General features: G+C 30.1%; 3 protein-coding genes across 5 annotated transcripts; 2 read left to right on the top strand and 1 right to left on the bottom strand.

The window, feature by feature from the left end:
* Positions 1-3514, bottom strand: LOC145101380 (protein GAMETE EXPRESSED 1-like). 2 transcript variants are annotated; one of them, XM_079038569.1, is made up of 7 exons: positions 3164-3514; positions 1867-2369; positions 1188-1775; positions 973-1099; positions 727-913; positions 497-641; positions 1-414 (listed from the first exon to the last, which is right to left on the bottom strand). In XM_079038569.1, the coding sequence occupies exons 2-7, from the start codon at positions 2340-2342 to the stop codon at positions 162-164; spliced, it is 1776 nt and encodes a 591-aa protein (XP_078894695.1). In that variant the 5' UTR covers positions 2343-2369; positions 3164-3514; the 3' UTR covers positions 1-161. The 2 variants fall into 2 exon arrangements, with proteins under 2 accessions (XP_078894695.1, XP_078894696.1); XM_079038570.1 differs by having other exon boundaries at positions 3206-3514.
* Positions 3515-11749: 8235 nt separating this feature from the next.
* Positions 11750-13255, top strand: LOC145101379 (forkhead-associated domain protein). The gene is made up of 4 exons (XM_079038568.1): positions 11750-11941; positions 12141-12340; positions 12450-12862; positions 12939-13255. The coding sequence occupies exons 1-4, from the start codon at positions 11785-11787 to the stop codon at positions 12979-12981; spliced, it is 813 nt and encodes a 270-aa protein (XP_078894694.1). The 5' UTR covers positions 11750-11784; the 3' UTR covers positions 12982-13255.
* A 3196-nt stretch (positions 13256-16451) lies between these two features.
* LOC145101378 (transcription factor SRM1-like) lies at positions 16452-18560 on the top strand. 2 transcript variants are annotated; one of them, XM_079038567.1, is made up of 3 exons: positions 16452-16693; positions 17183-17615; positions 17982-18560. In XM_079038567.1, exons 2-3 carry the CDS (start codon positions 17218-17220, stop codon positions 18370-18372), a joined length of 789 nt encoding a protein of 262 aa, XP_078894693.1. In that variant the 5' UTR covers positions 16452-16693; positions 17183-17217; the 3' UTR covers positions 18373-18560. The 2 variants fall into 2 exon arrangements, with proteins under 2 accessions (XP_078894693.1, XP_078894692.1); XM_079038566.1 differs by having other exon boundaries at positions 17180-17615.
* The last annotated feature ends 8744 nt before the right edge of the window (positions 18561-27304 follow it).

The raw sequence follows: 27304 nt of genomic DNA, 5'->3' as shown, positions 1-27304 counted from the left end.
TAACTAACCCAATAAAAGATAATTAGATATTATCATTGTTATGGATCAGGTTTATGGTTTCTATAGAACACGCATATGAAACTGTATCATCTCAAAGAACAGTTTAATAATAATAACCCGATGAGAATACATGTTGCCTCAATATTTATGGATCTTAAAGCTTATAGATGACGATGGCGAAGATTATATTGTCTAGAAACTGCAGTGGTGATTGAAGCCTCTCCAAGACCTTCCGGAAGCATATAGTCAAGGTCTTCCAATTCATCTTCGGGCAAATCAGTGTCAACCCATGAAGACCATTCCACATCATCATCATCATCATCATCATCAGCTACCATCTGTTTATTTCCTTGCATGCCATTAACCTTCTCAATTAGTGATTGTAGCAGACGATGGTTCAATGTCTCGTAATCTCTGCTTGAATTCAATTTCACAAACAGTAAGTGATATTTCCCAAAAAAAAAAGAACTTCTAATGGAAGAGTCTTCATGTTTACCTGTATGTGTATATGGCATACAGAAGTTGACATGATGCGAGAAGCACAAATATTGACCTAACAATGCTTATAATCCATCTCTGTTGTTCAATGTCATTTCCATAACGAAGCACCACAATCTCAATCACAAATGTCACACATAATCCTACACAAACAAAAATAATTGGAGATTATTGTAAGATATGGAAACATCCTAAAAGTGAACTGATGAAAATTATTAGCTAATTTACCTATATAAAGCCTGGACCTCACATTGTAGGTTTGCTTTGTACTTGTGAACATATAGAGCGTGAAGATTAATATAGAATACACAAGGAAAGCTTTAAAGATTCGTGATTCAACCAAAATTGCATTGTGCAGAGTGAAAAGCTTGTCAATTGCAACAAACATACTCGCTTGCTTTGACTCAAAAATTTCCTATCAAACACAGATTATTTAGAATGATTTAAAAATAAATAAATAAATAACACACAAACCTGGGAAGCCAATATGGTTTTTGAATTCTCAACTAGATGATCATGAACTTGTTTAAGTTGTTGTTGTCTTTGTATGAGTTCCTGTTGTTGACTATGACCAAGTTCAATCAACTGTTGCAATGTGCCCCTTTAACAAAATTGTAAAACTCAATAAGTATATATAATATATGCAAATAAATATATTATGTATCTTTTTTTTTTTTTTTCTAATTTACCTGCTCTCTTCTAGGGCTTGGGACTGAAAACTTGTGACAATCTGAAGAGCCTCAAGTGCAGCAGTTTGGCTATCAAGAAGTTGTTTGTGTTTATCCAATGAAGTTTCTGTTATGTTCTCAATATCATCAGCTTTGCTTTGTAATGTATCCATTTTCATAAACATTACATCTCCAACTTTACTAATCTCTTTTTCTATTTCAACAGTTTCGTCTCTTAAATTCTTCAATTCTCCCCCAATCTTATTGGCAGATTCATTCAACATCATCATCCCTTCATCCAGTCTTTCATTCATTATACTTTGTCCATTACGCAGCTCCATTTGAGAATCTGCTAATTTGAGGGATTGCTCATAAATCGATTGGGAATGCTCTAACACAACAATGACATGTTGTTCAACGTTTTTTGATGTTTTAGCCACTTGTTGAGTTTGAACATCAATAGAAGCCAATGATTCATGAATATGTTGTGAACTATGCAACATACGTTCTGATTGCTCTTCTATGTTCTCTAATTTGTCCTCTGCATATTCAGCAGACCTTTTGAGTTCATTCACTAGTCTTTCGGTTTGTCTCTTGAATGCATCCGTTCTACAATACAAATTCAATTCTAATAATTGCTAATGTCTCCATATAACTTTTTTTTTATAATAATCTAAAGATCGCATATGAGAGACTCAACTGTAACTGATGACAGATGGAATTGGTCTCAAGATAGAACTCGAGATAAATCCTATGAGCATCTTCGTCTAATTTTTGAAGACAATTTTTCATGGGAGATTTTACATCACAATAAGGAAAATGAGACCTTCCAGTGTCCTTCTGAAAGCAATCAGTAAGATGCCAAGCAAGTCTAGATCGTTGTTCTTCACCTGCTAGAATCTCAGAGCATCCTGCAAATAGATCTTGATATGCATTTTGCCAACAAGAATTCGATGCAATAACCTTTCTCTTTGCTTTTTCAATCAAACTCATTCCTTTCTTGCTGTTGAAGGATTCCATTGAGAATTCAGCGACAACATCATGTGAAACAACGGGAATCGTTGAAGGCTTATCAATTTTTTCAGTAGTGAAAAACCAACTGAATGACTTGATGTTGTGCGATAGAAACAAAAGAACCCATAGGATCCCAATATTATAACGCTTATGTTGATTCATCGGATCCAGTAAACAAAGATCATAAGCCTGTATGAAAATTGTAGAGATATATATATATATATATATATATATATATATAATCAAAAGATATGATTTAGTGGAGAGAGAGACTGTATAAGATGAATAGTGCAAAACTTGTGAAGCAAGAATTACGAATAGTTAACAATTCAGCAGCAAAGGGCCTACCGGATAAAAAAGAATGCAAGCGGAAAAAGACTGCCCATGAATATATATAATATTTATATTAAAATCTCTGTTGCTTTTGCGTGAAGGAAACGGATATAAAATTTATTCTAGACAAAATTGCAAAAATGGTCCCTGTTCTTGTCAAAAATTTAACTTAGAAATTTGTTAACTTAAATGGAAGGCTAATAATTTCATTATGCGAAAAGTGGTATGGCATAATGAACTTAATGACACAGATGGACCTTATTTCAATTATTTTTAGAAGTAAATATCCTGATATGATAACATTACAAGCATAAACAATTGATATGATAAATAAAGATCCATACTTTCCAAACAAACCACATACTACTATAAATTTGATTTAGTTTTAAGTTTTAAGTAATTAAATCCATTCAATCTGATACTCTCTCATCGTTTCAAGAAGAAAGCTCGATGCAGATTACTGTTTATGTTCTGCTGTACATAAGTATAGATCAAATAGAGAAATGAACAGTTTTGCAACGTTCTTATCGATAAGACTTCTACTTTTTTGTGAGTATGTTGACTTCATATAGAGCACGAAAAATAGGAGCTTTTTACCATTGAGGCATTTTATCAAACAATTGATGCTCAGTAGAAATTTGGGTACTTACAGTCTACTGAGTTTTCCTCGAAATGAAAAGAGAAGAACCCACCGATTACTAAATGTGCCAAAAGGGTAAAACATGGTTTTAAAGGGATAAAACGGTTGGGGTGCCAATGGGTCGTCAGGATTTTGTTTCCCACTTTCACTTAAACGCTTCCTTTCTCAATCAACTCCGCGCTTCCGTGTTGGTCGCCTGCTACCGTAATACTCCGTGGCAAAAATTGTATTTTGGCGGTGTGGGCGACCCCATTACTGACAAAGAAGATTGTGTAGATGTCTTCATTTTTCTTTTTCTTTTTTTTCTTTTTTTTTTTTTTTTTTTTTTTTTTTTTTTTTTTTACGTAGGTTTGTATAGTCGGGTTGTGCATTAGCCATTGGAGATGGATTATATCATGGGAGAGTTGTATCAAATTTAAATATGTATGCAATCCCTTCAACTCTTAAAAGATTCCTAATTATCCTTACAATTCTATTAAACGTTTCATGGTCATTCAACGCTACATATTCTCTTCTCTATATTATATTCATATATGAAATTAAATGCTTATTTCTTAAGTTTTTTTTTTTTTTTTTTTTTTTTTTTTTAAATTAGTTTATGTTGTATTTAGAAGGTAGTGAATTAAAAGGTTATTTTTTTAGTTTAATAAATACACCTAATTGTTTGAGAAATTAAACATTTTTCCTATCTATTTTTCTAGCCTTTTTAGATGATTATAAATGTAATACAAATTTATTAATTTTATTAAATATGACAAGTATAATAATCTTAAGTGTAGTAATATAGTAGAAGAAAAAAAGTATGAGAATATTTGATTTCTCCTAATTGTTCATCAATTCCGAAAATTTGAACAAGAATGACAAAAAACAATATATATATATATATATATATATATATATATATATATATATATATATATATTAATCTTAGAAATTTTTGAGTTCTTTGTAACGGTTTGTTCATCTTATAGTTTTAATCAAGTTTGTCACAAGATCACATTTGGGATTATATTAGGGTCGAATTTGACATAAGATTGTATTTGGGATTGTGGGATTAAGATTAGAATTGTAAGGTCGAGATCCCATCTATCTTACTATTCAATCAAAATATGAATTTAGACATTACCCAATAGGTTTGTACATATTTCCCCCCTCTTTTTTTATTGTTTTATTTTTTGAACAGTAAACGATTAAAAGGGTAAAGTAAAAGACGTAAAATAAAATTTCCCTTTAGCCACTCAAGAAACTTGTCATGTCTTCATAAATCAAACAAAGAATCATGAATAACTCGAGAAAAGAATCAAGAAACAACTCAAAAAATTCGAGATTACATGTTTTGTATATGTCCTTGTTATTTTTTAATTTTTATTTTGATATAAACTTGATAATTCTTGATTTTTTTTGTACATAACCATGTTTGATCTTTTGTATATTATGTTCATATTTAATTGCTTTAGTTCAACATGATTAGTTGTACATAATGTCATACAATATTATACAAGAAAAAGTCATTAAAGATTTTGATACTAAGTACAAACATATACTTTCAAATAATAATTAGACAAAACTACAAGAATGGCAATCCATATGACCAAGAAGATGACAACTTATCCGAAGGAAATTGTGAATAGTCTACTTGTAAAAATAGGGAAATTTGTATTTCCAATTGATTTTGTGGTAATTGAAATGGAGGAAGATTATGACATTTCAATCATTCTTGGTCGGCCATTCGTTAGCAACGTACGCGCAGACTTTAGTTGACATTCACGATTCAAATGTAACTTTAAGAGTGGGTTCAGAAGAAATCGCATTTGGGGTTGATCAAGCAACAAAATTTTCAAGGAAAAGTGATGACGAAGTATTTTATGTCAATACATTTGAAGAAGAAATAAATGACATCATAAAAGGGATGACAAATGATGACTTGAAAAAGGAAGAAGGGTTTGAAGAAGAAATGCACAAATACGATAAGTTAATAGAAGAAGAGTGTGAAATATTGGAGGCAGGGGAGGATACGATATGCGGTGTAAAACCAAGTTTAAGGTATATCTCTTTTAAAAATATTAATATTTTAAAATTTGAATTTATGGTGGCCATGACGTGGTCATTGAGTCCCACGACATGGCCATGATCAGTGGATTCATGGAGGCCAAGTAAGTGTCAAGGCGTGGCAATCTATTCGCCATGGCGTGACCGTTATTTAATGACAAACTCTAATTGTGGGGTTTGTGCCCCTATTTAAGGGATGTGATGGCTAGGGTTGCCCACCCTCAGCCTCCAAAAGAAACCCTAGCCTCCATTGCTAACTCTTAAGTTTTTGTGGTGTTTGGTGGTGTTTTAAAGAAGAAGAATGTGCCCTTGATCTTTGTTTTAGTAAGCACCTCTCCCCATCCTCCTTGTGCATGGTTTCTGGAATTTTGTAAGTCCTCGAGATCCAATTTTTATGTTACTTGTCTCTAAATCTAGCCCTTTTGTCCCTTAATATTCATGGTGTGGGAGTTTGGAAGGTTGGATCCCATAAAGTTGGCAACTTTATGGATCTTTATGGTCATCTTGCCAACTTTATGGATCTTTATGGTCATCTTAGTGACATACGTTCCAAATATGAGGATCCTTGGAGTTTTGGTCTCATACACAAGCTTTGAGTTCCTAATTGGCATGTTTATTTACCTAAAATAGAAGGAGCATGCATTGGACATGCATGTCTATAAAGCTACGATTTCTATGTTCCATTAAGTGTAGAAAACCATTTTGGAAACTTTGGAAGAATAAGTCTAGTGATTAGGTGTTTAATGGGTGCTTTCATGCCTTTAGTTGCCTTTAAGGATTTAGGGTTTGGGATCTTGATTTATTGAGATGTCTTAATGGATAAATTTGGAAACTTTACAAGACCGTGGGAAGGATAATATATGAGCTTTGGAGCTCTTGGAATTGTTGGAAAATAGATTAATATGTTAAGTTGTCCAGACCAGTCCCCACAGTGTGACCTTAGGTTGCCACGGCACAGTGACTGGGTAAGGACACGTGTATTTGTCATTATGTTGCCACGACGTGGCAAATGGATGGATACAAGTATACAACGTGGCGACTCGCTGATTTGGACTTTTGGGATGTTGACTTGACCGTTGACTATAGGGGTTGATTTTTTGACTTAGTATACTTTTGGTCAACTTATGGGATTGGACTTTAGGCTAGGAAATGAGTTTCCTTGTATTATAGGTGACTCATGATATCAGACTTTATCCCGGGACGGATCTATTGGATTATCTTCTAGATTTCGAGGTGAGTTTTCTCATTGTACTTGTGGGTCGAAGGCACAAATGTCAGCCCACCAGGTTGTGTTGTGTATCCTAGTATATAGGATGTTGTTATGTTGTAGTGATATGTTAAATTGGTATATCTCTATGATTACATATACTTGTTGGTTATTATTTATCTAATGCATATGTCGACATAGTATGGTTGGGTTGAGGATTTACTGCTCCATGCTGTAAAGTCAACAAACCCAGGGCAACCCAGTCTGATGATTATGGGCCAGGGCAACCTAGTCTAATGATTGTGGACCCGAAGGTAATCTAGTCTGATGACTGTGGACCCAGTATGCATGCTTGTATATGTTTTGTTGTGTGAGATATTTTAGGGGAACTCACTAAGCTTTGGCTTACAGTTGTATTCGTAGTTTCAGGTATACCATATGATCAGGGCAAAGCGAATGCGTGATTGTACACATCATCCTTGGGATTTATGTTGAGAGATGTTATTGGATACTCTAATTTTATGACTATGTTTTGGAAGCAATTTTTTATATGAATTATGGATTATGAAAATAGTTTTTGAAAAATGAAAATTTTTATCATGATTTTTGGGATGTTACATGCTAAGATTCCATCAACGCACTGTGTAATGAACAAAAATCACGATCAAAATATGATTCCAGGTCCAGTTCGCGATGTGAACTACCTAATATTAGCGACGTGATTGCTGACAATTTTGATGTATTTTCCAAAATTCCAAATGAGTGTTAAAGCAAGAAACTGAAGTTGGACAACAATGCAAAATTCTAGAAGCAGAAGAGTGTCCAAAGGAAAAAGGTGTAAAGATCCATATATATCTCAAAGTGGTATCAAAGAAGAAGATATAGAGAAAAACTTAAATTTTTTTTCTTACTATCATAACAAGGATATATGAAGTTATTCGAGCAATGATTAACCTCCAAGAGTTGATTAAGTATCGCAAGTTTTGAAGAATGGAAAAGAGAGAAAATAAAAAAACACAAGGAATGTTATGAATAATGGGAAAAAAGGTAAAGGATGATACGAGAAAGAAAATAGATACATACACATTCATACACACACACACACACATATATATATATATATATATATATATATATATATATATATACACACACACACATACATACATATTCACATATATATATATATATATATATATATATATATATATATATATATATACATACACATACACATTCACATTAACATACACATACATACACACATACATATTCATTTATTCATGTGTTAAATGTAGTTTTTTATGCTTTTCGTGTGTTAAACGCATTTATTATTATTATTATTACTACTACTACTACTACTATCATCATCATCATTGTTATTGTTGTTATTATCATCATCATCATCATTTTCCCTTATTTGTGTGTTACATGTAGTATTTTCTGCTTCATGTTTTATGTGTGTATATGTAACATAATAATATATGTGTATCAAGGAGGGGCGGAAGCATGAATTCATAGTAGGGGTGGCACGAGAAATTTAAGATGTGTATATATGTATATGTATGATAAATAAATATGTAAACAAAACAAACCGAAAAACACTACGTTTAATACTTGGAAAATGAAAAATGACAACCACGACAATGATGATGATGGTGATAATTTTGAGAAAATAACCTATGCTTAAGAGATTATGGTGTGGAATATTAAGTTAGTCTCATGAATCTTTAGATAGCTCAACAATAATAAGATTGCAGAATTAAAAAAGAAACATAACAGCAAAATACAACAATAAATGTAAGCAAGTCATACATACTTAAAAAACTAGCATTTTTTCTTGAATCTCATGCATTTGAAACCCCCATTCTTTTTTCCTTTCACCACATTCATTTGAAACTCCCATGACTTTTCAATTTCTTTATAATAATAATTATAATTTGGTAGTTAGGATAAATAAATATCAAATCTAAAGTGTATTCATATATAAACTAAATTTCAATATTAAAATAATATCTTTAATTCTACTTATAAAATTATGTTTTTTAACTTTTAACATATTGTACTTAATTTATTAGTTTTAATATATTGTTGGATGTAAACCATTATCATTTTAAAGGTTCAATTTTTGAACAATTTGTATAAAATACTTAAATTATTAATTAAAATATAACATTATAGGCTCAACTTAAATATAAACTTTATTTAACTTAAACAACCCAAAGATTATTTAATAAATAGTTAAAAGTGATAAATTGTAATGTCTTTCTAATAATGATTGTAAGTTGGTTAATAAGGTTAAATAAATATCAAACCTAAAGTGTAATCATAAATAGACTAAATTTCAATTTTAAACTAATATCTTTACTTCTATTTATAAAGTTCTATCTTTAAATTTTAACATATTATACTTAATTTATTAGATTTAAAATGTTGTTGCATGTAAACCATTATCAGTTTAAAGCTACAATTTTTAAACGGTTTGGACAAAATACTTAAATTGTTAATTTAAATATAACATTACAGTGTCAACTTAAATATAAATTTCAGTTCCACTAAAAAACCAAATAATATTTTGTAAATAGTTAAAAATGATAAATTATAGTGATAAATGCAAAAAACTAAATTATAATATCAGTTTAACTAAAATATTTCCTAAATATATTTATATAATCGTTAAAAATTTTCAAATAAGTAGCTTAAAATAACTTATAACAACAATAGTTAAAAATAAATCTATATAAATGATTATATTGTTACCTTTAAAATCAAAAAAATAATGTTCGATGTTTTAAAAAATTATAATGATAAAAATTAAAACATTAAGCAAATATATTTTAAAAAATTAGTTAAAAATAAAACCTATAAATAATATTAAACCATATATAATATTTAATTTTATTGATGTGTAACTCACGAGTATAATTTATTCAAACGATTGAGATTATGACGTTATAATAGATTTATATATTATCATATAATTCAAAATAGTCAATATATTATATCAAATTAATATACGAATTATTATATAAAATTTAACAACGACGTTAGTGTTATATTTTAAAATATATATATTTTTAAAGACTTCAACTATATAGGTGTTTCTGCGCATTACAATGTCAACTCAAATATAAATTTCAGTTCCATTTAAAAATCTATAGAATATTTTGTAAATAGTTAAAAGTGATAAATTGTAGTGATAAAAGCAAAAACTAAATTGTAATTTCAATTTAACTAAAATATTTCTTAAATATATTTTTATAATCGTTAAAAGTTTCCAAATAAGTAGCTTAAAATAACTTACAATAACAATAGTTAAAAACAACTCTATATAAATGAATATATTGCTAGCTTTAAAATAAAAAACAATGTTTGATGTTTTAAATAATTATAATGATAGAAATTAAAACATTAAGCAAATAAATTTTAAAAAAATTAATTAACAATAAAAACAACTATAAATAATATCAAATCATATATTATATTTAATTTTATTCATGTGTAACTCGCGGGTAGAAGTCATTCAAAACGATTGAGATTATGAAGTTATAATAAATGTATATATTATCATATAATTCAAAATAATCAGTATATTATATCAATTTAGTATATACAAATTATTATATCAAATTTAACAACAACATTATTGTTATATTCAAAAAATCATATATTTATAAAGACTTCAACTATATAGGTGTTTCTGCTCAACGCGCGGGCATTCGCCTAGTTTAAATATATTTGTTGAATCGTAACATGGTTTGCATGCAAACACAAGTTTGTAAATGATGAACAACAAAGTATAATAAGATAATATAGATAAGGAGACTTGAATTTCAATAGCATGAAAATTACAAGGAAGATAGGATCAAACACACATTCTATCTATCGACATGATCATCTATTTATAGAAGCAAAAAGTACATGTCTTGAACTGATCAATACAAAAAGTGAGATAAGGATAGACGACCATGCTTGCCACATCTAAACTGACACATACAACCAAACATTCAATGTCAGCAAAAGTTGATCATTGTGCTATCTCCTCGGATACACAAAAAGACAAATCAACATCAAGTCTTCAGTAAGTCTCCTTCAACTCCGGTCATCGTAACTTCTTCGCCATATCAAAAGAGACAATTTTCCGTATCTTCATCACCAAAGCCTCCGCGACAACAAAAGATCTTCTTAGCTGCCGAAGGTCACTTTTATGCATCAACAAATAATAATAAAATAATGATGATGATGATGATGATGATGATGATAATAATAATAATAATATAAAAAACTACATTTAATTCTATATAATCCTTTTATATGGAATGGTGTTTGGACGAGGCTTATTAGCTGAAGTGGTTGTTGCATCCCCCTACCCCTACAACATCAGTCTACGTTTGAACTCCGACCATAACATTTTTTTTTAATTTTTCGAGCTGGCGATATTTCATTGGTACCGTTGATTTTAATAAGATGCTCGATCTCTGAAAAGGTATTCGACACCTACAAAAAAAAACTATGTTTAACACATAAATAAGTAGAAAAAACTACATTTAACACATAAGTAATTGAATGTGTATGTGTGTGTATGTATGTATATATGTATGTATGTGTGTGTGTGCTTGAGTTGTTGAATGAAGAAATAAATAATAATCGAAGCTAAATCTCAAATGCTACCATCAAAGAGGGTAAAACATAAAAGAAGAAAAAAAATACTATGATTGTTGGTCATTTACGGTTCACAAAAAAATACAAGAATGTGGCTATTTTGGATTAACCTTCGGATAAGGAGAGAGTCAACCAGTAAATAGGTAAGATAATAAAATCGAATTAAAATTTAGAAATTTTCATGGATTGGAAGGATCGGATTAGACCTAGTCATACGATCTACAAAACAATCATATTGCAATGCGACTAAGTTTTCATACATATATGATCAAGATCTCACTTTTGACGGTTTTGATTTTTATAATTTAGTCAATTCATTGCTATAATATTTCGTATTAAAGTTTTAAAAATATCAAATTATAATCTAATTTATCGAGACATTGCATGAAATTTAAGTATTTAATATTCTTTTTATCTCATATTTATTGTCTACTTTTGATTTTTAAAGTTTTTATTCTTCAACTTTGACCTTAAATTATTTTTTTATATATAAACTTGATGTAAAATATATAAATAAATTGTGTTTTAAAATATCGTTTTATTGTTATAAGTTTCATCAATTAATTTATAATACAAATAAAAATATTTAAGATTAAAATTGAAAAATAAAATCTTTAAAAATAAAAAAATGATAAATAAATATGAAAGGGAAGAATATTAACCAAAAGTCGAGATAAATTGAAAATTATATACGGAACGAGGGCACAAGGATAATGTTTCCGGGAGCGATGATGCTAACCGGCGCTGCAACCTTTCTTCACCGGTGTTCTCCGGCGAGGACAGTTTGCTTGGCTTCTCGAACCGACACCGATCAATTACGAGATCAACTCGATCAGCTTCACTATGAGGCTTCAAACACCAGAGCTAAAGGTAAACCTTATTGAATCCCACATACAATCTTAGGTTTCACCATTGGATCCCACATACAATCTTCATTGTAAACAAAAGAGCTTCATATGGCTTTAACTGTAAATCATATCACTTTTAGCTTCAAAAACATATGCTCCTTTTAGGTAAACCCCTTGGCAACAAGCCTTCATTAAAGAAGTGATGAATATGGTTATCTCAGCTAATAAAGCAAGACAGAGGCTGTTGCGCTTGTCTGAAGCAGCAGAGAAACTTCAAAGACAGGCAGCCATTAGTGTTCAAACTGGAAAAGAAAACGATGCCAGAGATCTGCTATTCCAAAAGAAGAAGACAATGCAAGCTTTAGAGAAGACAAAAAGTCGAATCGAGTTGCTTGATGAACTCTCAACTAAGCTTATCGAGGTCTGTTCATCCATTAACCTTTTCTATCCCCAATTTCGAGATTTAGAAGCTACATTCCATGTACATCACTTTTGAGTATTCATTTGATGTTCCTTCAATCTGGTGTTAGGCAATATCTCTGCGAGAACAGCAGCTTGTTGGGACAGTAGGTCAAGACGTTGAAATTGAAACAGAAGATGATACATCTCCAGTTAGGGTTGTGTCTGCACCTTCTGAAAAGGATTTGCTGAATTCTAGTGATGATCAAGAACTGCAAGATAAAACCTATAACATTCCCACCAATCTTCAAGAATCTTTGGAAGTTCTTGATAGTGATAGTGACCTGATCAGTAGCTTGACCGAGTTGACTTCTTACAGAGACTTGTTGGATCGTATTGATCAGCATCTGAACAAAACTGAAGCTGAGCTCATGACAGTTGTGAAGTTCTCAAGCTTGATTCTTGAAAGTGAGAAAAGCCATGAAAATGTGAAGGTGAAACAACTGATGGGAATTCTTGATGCTGTTCGAGACCTTAGAAAAAGGTATAAATGTAATCTACAGTTTATTCAAGATGATGATTACTCCAGCTGAACATTCGACTTTTTTTTTTGCTTGCAGAATTGCTAACATTATTATGCAGAAAGAAGCAGAGATGAAATGAATATGTATAACAATGCTCAATTGTTCCAGTCAGATCCGAAAAAATGAGAAAGAAATTAAAAGTAAAGGGATTGAATTGAATCATGGCCATATAATTGTTTTGATTTTATTGCAGCAGGTTTACATATGAATTGTAAAGCCATTATCTCATAGATGAATTAAGCATTTTTAGGCATATTCTTCTTCCAAAAAATTTAGACATCATGTTTGAGTTTTCTGTGTGATTACTTGTGGAAATGAGAAATAAAAAATTGAGTTACAAGTTACAACACCAATTATGATAAGTTCTTGAGTTACAAAACTGATTTGGGTTTGGTTTGGTTTGATTTTGTTTTAGGTTTGACCATGGTTTTGATCATGATTTATTTTTAGGGTAAATTATAGTTGTCGTCCCAGTGATATGTTGAAAATGACAAGTTTCGTCCATTTTTATAATTTGTAACGTTATGAAGGAATTGACAAACCCTGATGGATATTTGAAGAAAAAGTTGTAGAGTTAACCACTAATAGATGTTCTTCTACTCCAAATCTTGTAACACCCTTGGAAAGGTGAGGATATTTTACTGAATTTTAAAATCACAACCAAATTTTCATAGAGTATGCCAATCATAAGTAACAACAATATAGACAACTTTCAAGGTGTTACTTTGTTACATCAGTTCAATACGAAAAGAAACCAACTTCAAGCATCAAACTATGTCCTCAACTCCTCATTCCCATTATCATACCATCTCATTTGTCTCTCCTCTCCATTCTGAACGCCACGCCACTGTATCTCATCACCGCATAAATAAGGCACAACATTGAAAGAAAATTATGTCATAAAGCTTGAGTTTGTTTGTTCAGCCATATATAGAAGGTTCAGTTCAAGTCTTGCTGGAAACAAAATAACCAATTTAAGAGTAAGATGGAGAGTGTGTATGTGTTTGCCATTCTAAAAAAAAGTCTGAGTTATTCACACGTTGGTAACTCGATAAAACACGCAAAATCCAAGTTTGTAGTACAAATACCCATAGATGTTACTGTAATGTATCTTCAAAGTATAAATAAGTGCAATGTATGATATATAAGTACTTAACACATCTGATTCTCATCACCCAACTCGACTAGATAAGAATGAACTAGTCAAACTTCTCTATGGGCTACCGTCTTTGATACACTTGAAAGGTACAACCACCACGATTGTGTATCATAAAGTCAATGGGAACCACAAGCCCAATAACTTTAAAAAATAAATACATGAGGATAACATAGTTATTTTAAGTCTGGTATGAACGAAAATCACAATAAAACTAAACCATACACATAGTGAATTGTGAATATATATATATATATATATATATATATATATATATATATATATATATATGTTAATATGTTTCTCATATTTATTGTGTGTTAGAATGCACCAATAGAAATTTAATAAAATTAAATAATTATTTAATTAAGTAAAGACATATATTAAATGATTTCCATAATTGTTTGTATATTAAATGATATCCATAATTATATTTTTTTATGGAAACTAAATATATTCTTCATTAATGTCAGCAATAACATTCTTTCAGAATAAATTCGTATCTAGGTTTTTATATATGAGTTCATTTTTTGTTTCAGGATCAGACACTTAAAATAAAATAAATTTGCATCGAATATGAAGAATGAGAGTGCATTATTGAAAGAATATTATTGTTGACATTAATGACGAATTTAATTAGTTTCAATAAAAATGAATTATAACTATGTATATCATTTATTATGCATTAATTTTTACTTAATTCTTATTGGTGCATTCTAGCACACAATAGATTAGAGAAACATTTAAACCTACCTACCTCTCTCTCTCTCTCTCTCTATATATATATATATATATATATATATATATATATATATATATATATACACACGAAACGCAAGGACAAATTATTCTTTAATCCGAAAAAAAAATCATGTTTTCTTTATATCAATAAAATGTATATAGCTATAATTATTACATGTGATTTACACTAAAAAATTATTGTAGTTGTTTTTTCGTACAAATTAGTTGGGAGACACATGTATTACATGAGTTAATTATAAAAAAATCATATAAATGTCAAAATATTTGAAAACTTTAAATTTATAAGAAAATAAGAAAAATAATGAATTATTATAATGGAAATGTTTTTTATCTTTTAAATTTAAATAAATAAACAAAAGAAACTAATGAGCTTTAATTTTAGGAATTTTGAAATAAGAAGGTAAGTCCATTAATGAAATTGATATTCAGTTATTACTACATTTATTATAATTATTACATTAAAATATTATGTGGAATTTATTAAAATATAAAAACCCATGAAATGACATGTGGAAAATATATTAATTTAAAATAACCATAAAATGACGTTTAGCAAATTGAATAAGAGTGTGACATGTGACAAAAAAAAACACTTCATTTATTAGAGTAGATATTTAAACTAAAAAGTTATTGTAGTTGGTAAATTTTTAATGGGAGTTGGTCCGTACACAATAATATTTTTCCATATACAATAGTTCATGCTTTAAAATGTTGTACAGTACAATCATCATATAAAGCATAATTTTCCCTAATAAATAAAGATCTTTTTGTCAAATGTCATGCTCTCATTTATTTTGTAATATGTAATTTTGTGGTTATTTTAAATTAATTTTTATTCCACATGTTTTTTTATGTTTTTTCATTTTATTAAATTCTAGACAGTGTTTAAATGCAATAATAAATGCATATCAATCATCCCTAATAAATAAAGTTCTTTTTGTCACATGTTACATTTTCATTTGTTTTGTCACATGTAATTTTATGGTTTTTTAAATTAAATTTTATTCCACATGTCATTTTATGGTTTTTTTTCATTTTATTAAATTCCAAATATTATTTAAATGCAATAATAAATGCATATCAATTTCATTAATAAACTTTCCTTCTAATTTCAAAATTACTAAATTAAAGATTTATTAATTTTATTTATTTATTTATCTAAATTAATTGTTTAAATTTAAATGAGAAAAGAAAACATTTTAATTTTTATAATTCAATATTTTCTTATTTTTCTTATAAATTCAAACTTCTTAAATATTTATAAATTTGTATTTAGTTTTTCTTTTAAATAGACTCATGTAATACATGGGTCTCACACCTAGTTTTATTAATGAACTTTCCTTATAATTTCAAAGTTACCAAATTAAAGATTTATTGATTTTCTTTATTTATTTATCTAAATTATTTGTTTAAATTTAAAAGAAAAAAAATACTTTAATTTTCCGATTTTTAATACAAATGCTCATATTATCATATGAAGATTTTGTTACCAAAGTTTTTTTTTTTATTATTTTTTTTTTTTGGCTCATTGCTTGTTTCCACCTCGTTTTTGCCAATTACGAAAATTTTGTTACCACTGTCAACGATTTGTGCCGAATTTGAAGCGAGGAAGTATATACTATATATAAGATCCCAGATAAAAATATCTGACATCGCCAATTCACAACTTGAGTTCTCTTCCGGGTCATTCTGTCGTCATCACTCTTCCTTTTTACTGCAATTTTACATTTATATCAAAAACCGATCCACCGCCTCCACCTCACTTCTCCTAATTTGGGCACTTCAATCAGTTTTAGGGTTTAATCGAAGAAAAACAAGAGACTGCTGTTCAGTCGAGCTTTCTGCTGATGCCGATCACATATCAATTCAAAGGGTATTTGTTCATACTTCATTTCTTGATTTAGTTCCAGTTGAGTTATAAGCGTCTTGATTTTAATTCTACAATGGGTGATAAAATCCTTCTCTACTAGGTACATTTCTAGAGTGTACAAAAAGAAAAATAAGAACATAAGGATTGGTGAAATTTTCTGTTGTTTCGGTGAAAAACTATTGTTATGTAATGGCAATAGATCGTTTTTTTTCGTATTCCTGCTGACATCGTAAATAGATTTTTTTTTTTTTTTTTTAAATTCCATTTCCTCTTTCTTTCATTTATCCAATCTACAGTTTCTGAGCACATATTCTTTGTTTGATTACAAAAAACGGCTCTTGTACATTTGGGTATACACCAAAACCCTAAATTTCCATTGAACTATACCGACCATGATCTACTTGCGCCTATATGTTGCTATGCTACATCTTTGATTTGATGACATTCAAATATTTCTCAAATTTGTGGTTTCATTTTGTTTGTCATCAGTAGGGGTCAATTGAACTAGATTTAACAAATTACATACAATGGCTGATGAACCTGTGAAAGATTCCAATTCCATATGGAGTAGAGAGCAGGATAAAGCTTTTGAAAATGCTTTGGTTGATTACCCTGATGAAGACGATGAGAATCGATGGGAGAAAATTGCTGGCGATGTTCCAGGGAAATCAGTCGAAGAGATTAAGCGTCATTACGAGATGTTAATGGAGGATTTGGATCGAATTGAATCTGGACTTGTTCCTTTGCCTTGTTATAGTTCCTCTTTGGATGATGACTCAGAAAGCCATGCGGGTAATGATGGTGGAAGTGGGACCAGTAAGAAAGCTCAGAACACAAATGAATCCAATCATAATCATGGAGGTAAAGCCTCAAAGTCAGATCAAGAACGACGCAAGGGGATTGCTTGGACTGAAGATGAACACAGGTTAGTTATATATTACATATGCCTTAAATTTATTGCGAGAGAATCAATAATTTAATATCCTCCTACTAAATATTCCTATTTATCTTTTACTCATTGGATCATATGACAAGTGTCAAAATCAAAATCAAAGAATAAGACTACTAAATATTCCTACTTATCCTTTGCTCACTGGATCATGACAAGTGTCAAAATCAAAGAATAAGACGAGGAAGTTTTATTTTCCATTTATTGTTGTTATGTTGGAATATGACTAGTGTTCCTCGAGTAAATAATGAGTATTTAGTAACATATTTGTTCCTTGACTAAATACTTAATGCGACCCTGTAGGATCATATATAATTAACAGTATAGTAAATTCTTTTACAGGTTATTTCTTCTTGGTTTGGAGAAATATGGGAAAGGAGATTGGCGGAGTATATCAAGAAATTATGTGGTGACACGGACACCAACACAAGTAGCAAGTCATGCACAAAAATATTTCATTCGTTTAAACTCCATGAACAAAGACAGGAGGCGATCAAGCATCCATGACATCACTAGTGTCAACAATGGTGACGTGTCGGTCCCACAGCCACCAACAAACGCCAAACAAGCGCCAGGTGTCGGTGTCAGTATGTATGGCGGAACAACAATCGGACAACCGGTAGGACCGGCGGTAGGAACACCGGTTAGTCTTGCACCACCGCCACCACACATGGCATATGGTGCACCACCGCCACCACCCAATATGGATCCTAGGGCATCGCGTCACAGATGATGAAGGGGAAGAAGGAAAGTTTTTAAAATTGTACAAACAAGGGTAGTAGCTAGGAATGGATCAACATCATATGTTGTGGTTTGACTTACGTGAGTAGAAATGATTTTGAATTTAGTTTATTTTTATGAGATTAGTCTTTGATGATATTATATTCTAATAAGACATATAGGTGAAGATTTTGCTTATTATATTAATTGTGTGCGTGGTTAAGTGACAAATATATGTGTATTATTTGTTAAAGAAGTTGCTTGTTGTTGATATGCAACAATTTGCTAAGGGAAATTGACATTGTGATTAAATAATTGTTTTATTCAGGTGGACGACATAAAATCAAAATGCTCTGTTTACATTACAATAACACTGTTGGTGAGCATGCTAATTTAGTGTTATGCTATTTATTTTTTATCAAATTTTGTTCAATATTTAATAGGAAAATAGGAAATTGGCTAATAAAAATATATAATCATAATGATCTAATTTGAGATCTTTAAAATGAATTAAATATTAAATTTGATATTCCAAAACTGTAAATATATACATTACATTATCACTTTTATCTTAGTAAACGTTTTTATTTAAAATCTCTATTCTAATAAAAGAATAGTTTTAATATCTTTTTGACATGTGTCATCATATTAAGTCTTCTAATTAATACACATTTTATTCTTTTTTTTGCCATGTGTCACCCTATTAAACCTCTTAATTAATGCATGTCATTTGTCAACCTATTAATTATCTATTTCAAATTTTAAATTTTTCACTTTAATTACAATAAATTAATAACAATGCAATAAAAATTAAAATAAAATTAATATAAATTATAAGGTGATATAATTTCACATATTTATTTAAATTAACGATAATAATTGATTAATAATTTTGTGTTTTAACTGTTAAAGTTTAATTATTTTTGTAGCCGTGGTTTCACGGGTTATAAACTAGTATTGTTAATATAATTGTTATGTTTTAATAGAATAATGTAATACCAATGTCAACTGATTTTATGTCGGTTTCCAGGTAACCTATCGGTTATCTAATGCCAGTAAAGTCCTTACATTTTCAAAAATGTTCGTATTTACCCTTAAGTTTTTCAAAAATGTTCGAATTTACCCTTACATTGATTTTTATTTTGATTATTATTGTTATTATTATTATTATTATTATTATTATTATTATTATTATTATTATTACATTTTTAAATGTATAAAAATATTTTATACATACATTTTTAAATGTATGTAAATATTTGTACTAATATAAATATATTTTTATATGAAATAAATATATATTTATACCTACTGTATACAAATAAATACTTTTTTAATATATAAATACGTTTTAATGGAATACATGGTAATTCAAATGTATATAAATACCAGATACAAGTATATATATTTTTAAAAATATATTTATATTAATAAAAATATTTGTATACATTTAAAAATGTATGTATAAAATATTTTTATACATTAAAATGTATTAAAATACGTAATAATAATAATAATAATTATAATAATTATAATTATAATAATAATAATTGTAGCACATGATTCTTGGTACGTATTCTCTTATTTAATTCCTTGTGCATTTTGCATCTTGGCCTTGGACTCGGCGAGTCAGAGAATCGACTCGCCGAGTAGAAGCGGGAATGGGCATGGGGTTTAAGTTGTGGACTCGCCGAGTCGGGTCCCGGACTCGACGAGTAAGCTGCTGTTCGGACAAAAACCCTAATCCAGGAGTGTGCACCTTATTTAAACACTCTAACTCGGCCTCCCTTGCCCCTAACACTTCCAGAAGAGCTGTAGAGCGAAACCCTAGCCCTCATATTGTTCTTGTGAGTGATTTTGGCTTTGTGAATGAAGTTTGGAGCTTAGAAGAAGAAGGAGAAGGTTGAAGGGTGCAAGGAGGGGAAGTAGATCTGAAATCTACTCTGTGAAAGGCTTCCATTCAGGTAGAAAAGTTCCTACCTTGATCTTTAGTTCATTAGATCCCCTTTTTGTCCCTAATGTGTGGGTTTTAAGCCCTAAAACCTTAAACTCTATGTTTTTATGCTCTATGTTCTGAAAGGACTTCAGATCTGGGCCTTATGGACATCTTAGAAGTGTAAAGTTTTTGTGGTTGAAGTGATTGAGGTCCCTATTAAGTGTTTGACCTCATAAAGAGCTTGGATTTGCCTTTTTGAGCTTATAGGGCCATGCATGCACGTAAAGTTTGCAACTTTACGTGATAAGCATGCCCTAGGAACACAGATCTATGGTTTAGAAGCGTTGCATGTCTCAGATTTGGTCTGTATGGGAAGTGGGTTGAAGGGACTCGGCGAGTCCTATGAAGATGGTCTTAGACTCGGCGAGTTGGATGAACCACTCGACGAGTCCTATGAAGATTGCCTGGAACTCGACGAGCTGTTCTTCAAACTCGGCGAGTCATATGAACAGTTACTGAGTTGAGAGGGGTTTAAGTGTAGAAGGTCCAACCCTTCGTCACTGCTCGCGGAATTAGCAACTTAGCATGTAGCAATAGTCCTAGAAACCCAAATCCTCATAAAGAATGCCCTGGTGAGGATTTGGAAGCGAGTAGGAGATCTGTTCGTGGGACTCGGTGAGTTGTTCTTCAAACTCGGCGAGTCGGATGAGTTTCCTTGTAGCCTTCGAATGGGAGAAGAACTCATCGAGTTGTAGGCCCAACTCGACGAGTAGGGTCGCGGATGGGGACGAGTAGAGAGCAAGGGACTCGGCGAGTTGATGACCCAACTCGGCGAGTCGGGTCAACTGGAAGTTGACTTTGACTTTGAATTTGACTTGACTTGGTTGAAGGTAAAATGGTCATTTCACCCTAAGTATAGAGATCCATTTCTAACTGAGTGTTGTGGGGTTTGTAGCTGGAGGATTTCCGGAGCAGCAGCGGACGAAGGTTTCCCACACTGATTATCAGCAGCTACTTGTATGAGGTGAGTTACCTTCCAGTAGGGGTGGGTCTAAGGCCACAATGTCGGCCCACCATTAAGGAGTATTTAGAAGATAATTGTCTTTGTGATAATTTATCTTGGTCTGGTATGCATTTGGTTATGAGTTATATATGTATGATACATGATAGGGATAGTTTCCCTGATAGTGGTCCTTAGGACCAAGGGGTAGGTCAGTACCCGGATATGCCTGACTGTGTGCTTATATCTTGCTATTGTATGCTAGTGGTAGGAGGTGGAATAGTCCCCAGTTACCGGTTGAAAGATACCGATGGCGATTACCGGTTGAAAGATACCGATGGTATTGTATGGTATGTGGTATGATGGGGGAACTCACTAAGCTTTGTGCTTACAGTTTCAGTTTTTGGTTTCAGGTACCTCTTCATCTAAGGGGAAGGAGTCGGCGGCGTAGCATGGCATCACACACACATTTGATTTTTCGAACGGTGTTTTCTGGGATTGTACTCTGATATGTTATTTGCTTATGTTGTGGGTTTGAAACATGATACTTGATTTTATGAGATGACGTGTTGATTCAATATTTTCCTAGTAAATGTTTTATGAGCAACTTAATTAAAAATGAAATTTTTGGACTTAAATTTTGGGATGTTACAATAATAATAATAATAATAATAATAATAATAATAATAATAATAATAATAATAATAATAATAATAAGAGTAAATTACTCAAATTTTCCCTATGGTTTGGTCAAAATTACACGTTTGGTCCCTAACTTTTTATTTTGCACTCGGATCATCCTTATGGTTTGATTTTGTTGCGTTTTTCGTCCCTATGGTTTTGTCAAAATTGCACGTTTGGTCCCTAACTTTATGTATGTAAGGGACGAAAAACGCAACAAAATCAAACCACAGGGAGTATCCGAGTGCAAAAAAAAGTTAGGGACCAAACGTGCAATTTTGACCAAACCATAGGGACGATTTCAGTAATTTACTCTAATAATAATAATAATAATAATAATAATAATAATAATAATAATAATAATAATAATAATAATAATAATAATAATCAAAATAATCAAAATAAAAATCAAGGTAAGGGTAAATCCGAACATTTTTGAAAAACTTAAGGGTAAATCTGAACATTTTGAAAATTCAAGGGCTTTACTGGCATTAGGTAACCGGTAGGTTACCTGGAAACCTGCTACAAGGGTAAAAATGAACAAATGAACAAATTTCCCAAAACTCCGGGCTTTACTGGACCTAAAACACATCCAAGGGTAAAACCGATATTTTTGTGAAAACTTAAGGGATTTTATGTCATTTTCCCTTTTTTTTACAAAGTTCTTGTCAATGTGGAACATTCGAGCTCATGGATGCGATTTAAATATACAAGTTAGTTATGGTAAGTTGGTCATTGGAACATGGGGGAATGATAATGCTTGCATGTTATATGTCAATATTTATTGAGATTTGTGGTTTTGTTATGATATACAAAAGGTAATCCAAGCATGTTCACAACAAAGATGCACCATCAGGGATGCTTCTCTAAAGCTCAAGGAAGAATGTAGAGATGTGGATTTGTTGACTTTGTAGATTTCGTTGACATTGCTCGCTTCTCAATGAAGGGAATGGGGACGAAGGTTGTAAGTTTTTTGGGTGGTATTGTCGGTTTGTCATTCATTCAGTGGAAGCGGTTTAAGTGGGCTACAGAAAAATTAGTTTGAGCGGCTTTTAGAACCAAAAGAAACTTTGGGCGTGTTTGGCAAAAGTAGCTTTTAGCTGGAAGCGAGTAGCGGTTAGCTGGTAGCGGGTAGCTAGTAGCATGTAGCGGGTAGCTGGTAGCGAGAAGCTGTAACTTTTATTTGTTATATGAATGTTTGGCAAAAGTAGTTGGAAGCTTTTGAAATATATAAAATTACATTAAAGGACACTTGATTAAAAATAAATAAATATATAAATATATTTTAAAGGGTAATTATGGAAATTGATTTCGAAAGCTCAGGAACGTTTTGTTAAATGCTACATGAAGTAGCTTTTACAATCGGAGCGTTTTGTTAAAACTAAAAGTTAAACGCTCATACTGTCAAACGAAGCTTTTTGTTTAAACTAGAGTGTTTTATCAAAAGCTAAAAGCTAGAAGCTCCTAAACGTTTCCAAAAGCTCTGTGTCAAACACACCCTTTATCTATTTGCTTTGTGGGTCATGCACCGCCTTTTTATTTAATTTTCAAAGAAAAAAAATAAGAGGCATAGCATGCATATATGCAACCGTGACATTTTATTTATTTGTTTTTTTCTACATAAGTTTGTAACATATATATATATATATATATATATATATATATATATAGAGAGAGAGAGAGAGAGAGAGAGAGGAGGGTTCAATTGAGAAAAAAAAAAGGTTGAGAATGGGGGAACCATTCTCAGCCAATCATTTAATGAGCTTAAAAAACACACGGTGACAAACTTGTAAATAATCCAAATACATTAATGAGCGGTGGCAAATTTTTAATAATCAAAAAACATTAAACCGTCAGTGCACTTGAGTAATTTGATATCACGTCAAATCTCGACAGAAAAGCACCATTCCTTCTTCGATACACCATAACTCGAAAACCATTTGAAGAACAATCGACAAGAAGAAACACATTTGCAGAAGCATCAAATAACATAAACGAAGAAAAATGTCTTCCGATGAAAACATGAACGGGACCATTTCCTCACTCTTGACAATAAAAGGTAACCATCGGCGTTTTTTCTCGAGTTTTTAACGATTTCGAATCATTTCTAAAATTATCACTTGATTACTTGAAATTTCTCATAATGTTCGAAAATTATTAGTTGATTTAGAACTAAAAACATTGTTTTCACACTGTTCATTCTTCAAAAAAGGTTGTTTACTTCAATTTTACTTGAAATTTATGATACTCGTTCATTCTCGTAACCCTCCTTCGTTATTACTTTATTTACTTGAAATTTTTGTAAGAATCATCTATTATTATTTGATATATTGATTTTACATCATCTCTTCATTTTTCATCTTTATTCAAAACATTCAGTCAAAATACAAACGTTACTTAACATTTTGCTTATGTTTTCCGAATATTAACTACTTACCCTTACAGAAACGACACCAACAATGAAGAATACATATAAACGAAAACCAAGAACAAATCAAAAAGGTAAATAAAATATGTTTTGTCTACTTCTGAACACAAGCAAAACTAATTTTCATTCGTGAATATGTATAGCTTGCTGCCATACATACATTATTAATATGTGAATACAACAAGAATTACTTACGTATGTTCTATTCACATATGAATATTACAAAATATATTCATATGTGAATAAAGAAAATATGAATACATATGTTTTATTCAAATATTCATTCATGAATATGTATGTTATATTCACATAGAACATAACTTGGTGCCATACATACATTATTAATATGTGAATACAACAAGAATCACTTACATATGTTCTATTCACATATGAATATAACAAAACATATTCATATGTGAATAAAGAAAATATGAATACATATGTTTTATTCAAATATTTATTCGTGAATATGTATGTTATATTCACATAGAACATAACTTGCTGCCATACATACATTATTCATATGTGAATACAACAAGAATTGCTTACATATGTTCTATTCACACATGAATATAACAAAACATATTCATATGTGAATAAAAAAATATGAATACATATGTTTTATTCAAATATTCATTCATGAATATGTATGTTATATTCACATATAACATAACTTGCTGCCATACATACATTATTCATATGTGAATACAACAAGAATTATTTACATATGTTCTATTCACATATGAATATAACAAAACATATTCATATGTGAATAAAAAAAATATGAATACATATGTTTTATTCAAATATTCATTCGTGAATATGTATGTTATATTCACATATGAATAGAACATAGCTTGCTGTCATACATACATTATTCAAATGTGAATACAACAAGAATCACTTACATATGTTCTGTTCACATATGAATATAACAAAACATATTCATACGTGAATAAAAAAATATGAATACATATGTTTTATTCGAATATTCATTCGTGAATATGTATGTTATATTCACATATGAATAGAACATAGCTTGCTGCCATACATACATTATTCAAATGTGAATACAACAAGAATCACTTACATATGTTCTATTCACATATGAATATAACAAAACATATTCATATGTGAATAAAGAAAATATTAATACATATGTTTTATTTAAATATTCATTCATGAATATGTATGTTATATTCACATAGAACATAACTTGCTGCCATACATACATTATTCAAATGTGAATACAACAAGAATCACTTACATATGTTCTATTCACATATGAATATAACAAAACATATTCATATGTGAACAAAGAAAATATGAATACATATGTTTTATTCAAATATTCATTCGTGAATATGTATGTTATATTCACATAGAACATAACTTGCTGTCATACATACATTATTCATATGTGAATACAACAAGAATTACTTACATATGTTCTATTCACATATGAATATAACAAAACATATTCATATGTGAATAAAAAAAATATGAATACATATGTTTTATTCAAATATTCGTTCGTGAATATGTATGTTATATTCACATATGAATAGAACATAGCTTGCTGCCATACATATTCAAATGTGAATACAACAAGAATCACTTACATATGTTCTATTCACATATGAATATAACAAAACATATTCATACGTGAATAAAAAAATATGAATACATATGTTTTATTCAAATATTCATTCGTGAATATGTATGTTATATTCACATATGAATAGAACATAGCTTGTTGTCATACATACATTATTCAAATGTGAATACAACAAGAATCACTTACATATGTTCTATTCATATGTGAATAAAGAGCATATGAATACATATGTTTTATTCAAATATTCATTCATGAATATGTATGTTATATTCACATAGAACATAACTTGTTGCCATACATACATTATTCAAATGTGAATACAACAAGAATCACTTACATATGTTCTATTCACATATGAATATAACAAAACATATTCATATGTGAACAAAGAAAATATGAATATATATGTTTTATTCAAATATTCATTCGTGAATATGTGTGTTATATTCACATAGAACATAACTTGCTGCCATACATACATTATTTATATGTGAATACAACAAGAATTACTTACATATGTTCTATTCACATATGAATATAACAAAACATATTCATATGTGAATAAAAAAATATGAATACATATGTTTTATTCAAATATTCATTCGTGAATATGTATGTTATATTCACATATGAATAGAACATAACTTGCTGCCATACATATTCAAATGTGAGTACAACAAGAATCACTTACATATGTTCTATTCACATATGAATATAACAAAACATATTCATACGTGAATAAAAAAATATGAATACATACGTTTTATTCGAATATTCATTCGTGAATATGTATGTTATATTCACATATGAATAGAACATAGCTTGCTGTCATACATACATTATTCAAATGTGAATACAACAAGAATCACTTACATATGTTCTATTCACATATGAATATAACAAAACATATTCATATGTGAATAAAAAAATATGAATACATATGTTTTATTCGAATATTCATTCGTAAATATCAAACTCATTTATCTTCTACTTACTATTGAATGAAGGTAAGAACACTAACATTTCCGATAAAGATTCACCAAAAATGAGAGAATAAAGATCAATGCAGAAGAGGAAAAATGCGAAAGGTACAAAATTCCTATCATATCTAATATATTCATATATAATAAAATTGTATATATATTAGTTATATTTTTGAAATAAATAAATATTAATAAATCAACGAGCATATATCATATTCATATATTAGTAACTTATTCAAATATTATATGTTTTCATTCCCAGATAAAAAAGAAACAAAAGTACCAAAGAAAATGAAGCA

The sequence above is a fragment of the Lactuca serriola genome, chromosome 4 (assembly GCF_051521515.1).
Source record: "Lactuca serriola cultivar US96UC23 chromosome 4, Lser_US96UC23_V15, whole genome shotgun sequence".
Classification (NCBI taxonomy): domain Eukaryota; kingdom Viridiplantae; phylum Streptophyta; class Magnoliopsida; order Asterales; family Asteraceae; genus Lactuca; species Lactuca serriola.
The sequence above is the reverse complement of the archived record's forward strand: the minus strand, read 5'-3'. Positions and strand labels throughout refer to the sequence as shown.

What these genes read in the sequence shown, in the direction of transcription:
- LOC145101380 (XM_079038569.1), bottom strand. Translation starts at nt 2,342, where the DNA reads ATGAATCAACATAAGCGTTATAATATTGGGATCCTATGGGTTCTTTTG. An exon ending in TCCATCTGTCATCAGTTACA is followed by an intron (nt 1,776 to 1,866) that starts GTTGAGTCTCTC and finishes TTTGTATTGTAG; the next exon opens with AACGGATGCATTCAAGAGAC. An exon ending in AAACCATATTGGCTTCCCAG is followed by an intron (nt 914 to 972) that starts GTTTGTGTGTTA and finishes TGTGTTTGATAG; the next exon opens with GAAATTTTTGAGTCAAAGCA.
- LOC145101379 (XM_079038568.1), top strand. Translation starts at nt 11,785, where the DNA reads ATGTTTCCGGGAGCGATGATGCTAACCGGCGCTGCAACCTTTCTTCAC. An exon ending in TTCAAACACCAGAGCTAAAG is followed by an intron (nt 11,942 to 12,140) that starts GTAAACCTTATT and finishes TGGTTATCTCAG; the next exon opens with CTAATAAAGCAAGACAGAGG. An exon ending in GTTCGAGACCTTAGAAAAAG is followed by an intron (nt 12,863 to 12,938) that starts GTATAAATGTAA and finishes TTTTGCTTGCAG; the next exon opens with AATTGCTAACATTATTATGC.
- LOC145101378 (XM_079038567.1), top strand. Translation starts at nt 17,218, where the DNA reads ATGGCTGATGAACCTGTGAAAGATTCCAATTCCATATGGAGTAGAGAG. An exon ending in TGGACTGAAGATGAACACAG is followed by an intron (nt 17,616 to 17,981) that starts GTTAGTTATATA and finishes ATTCTTTTACAG; the next exon opens with GTTATTTCTTCTTGGTTTGG.